This window comes from Sinocyclocheilus grahami, unplaced genomic scaffold (genome assembly GCF_001515645.1).
Source record: "Sinocyclocheilus grahami isolate Dianchi unplaced genomic scaffold, SAMN03320097.WGS_v1.1 scaffold6252.1, whole genome shotgun sequence".
Taxonomy (NCBI): Eukaryota; Metazoa; Chordata; class Actinopteri; order Cypriniformes; family Cyprinidae; genus Sinocyclocheilus; species Sinocyclocheilus grahami.
The window spans coordinates 8,378-8,974 of record NW_015510722.1 but is presented as its reverse complement, the minus strand read 5'-3'; the positions used below and the strand labels follow the sequence as shown (position 1 = coordinate 8,974).

The window sequence follows — 597 nt, the reverse complement described above, 5'->3', positions numbered from 1 at the left end:
GCCATTCCAGCAAAGTTAGGGTTAGATACGGTCTTATCCAGAATAAGGCCTCCAACACTGTTTCAAAAGAAGTTCAATTTAATTTTAACGACACAAAGATACTGCATCTGTGCTGTCAGATAAATGATTGACATATCGCTGTCAGCCACAAGTGAGAAATCCATCCGTCATAAAGAGGAATGAGGAAATGGAGCATCTTTATCTTAATCAGTGTACTTCCTACCTGCTGATCGCCATGGCGATAATGACTGGCTCCCACCCTGAGTAGAGCACTTCCCGGGTGGAAGGTGTCCGCCGGGCGATAAGTACCCAGATGGGTGTCAGGGCGACAAAGAAGGCACAAACCATCGGGTTGGCATAGTCATTGAATTCTGTAAAGAAAAATGACATTTATTGACAGATTAAATATTTACGTATACATTTTTTAGTTTTTTTCTGGAAATTGGATGCCTTTTGAAACTTGATGGAAATATTATTCATATAATAATATATTATTCCACTTAAAAAAGGAAGATAGGAAATAATACATTATAATTCTGAAGTCATCGTAAAATAATGGTCATAAAATACAGATCTCTACTCTACTCGAGATTGAAT

At 37.7% G+C, this 597-nt stretch overlaps 1 protein-coding gene across 1 annotated transcript in view; it reads right to left on the bottom strand.

Annotated features, from left to right (window-relative positions):
- LOC107577504 (solute carrier family 41 member 1-like) overlaps positions 1 to 407 on the bottom strand; it is a 2,963-nt gene extending 2,556 nt beyond the window's left edge. The window contains exons 1-2 of the mRNA XM_016263571.1: positions 224 to 407; positions 3 to 57 (exon numbers count right to left, since the gene is read on the bottom strand). Of these exons, the coding sequence (XP_016119057.1) occupies positions 3 to 57; positions 224 to 390 (222 nt within the window). The 5' untranslated portion in view covers positions 391 to 407. The remainder of the gene's footprint in view (positions 1 to 2; positions 58 to 223) is intronic.
- Between the last annotated feature and the right edge of the window lie 190 nt (positions 408 to 597).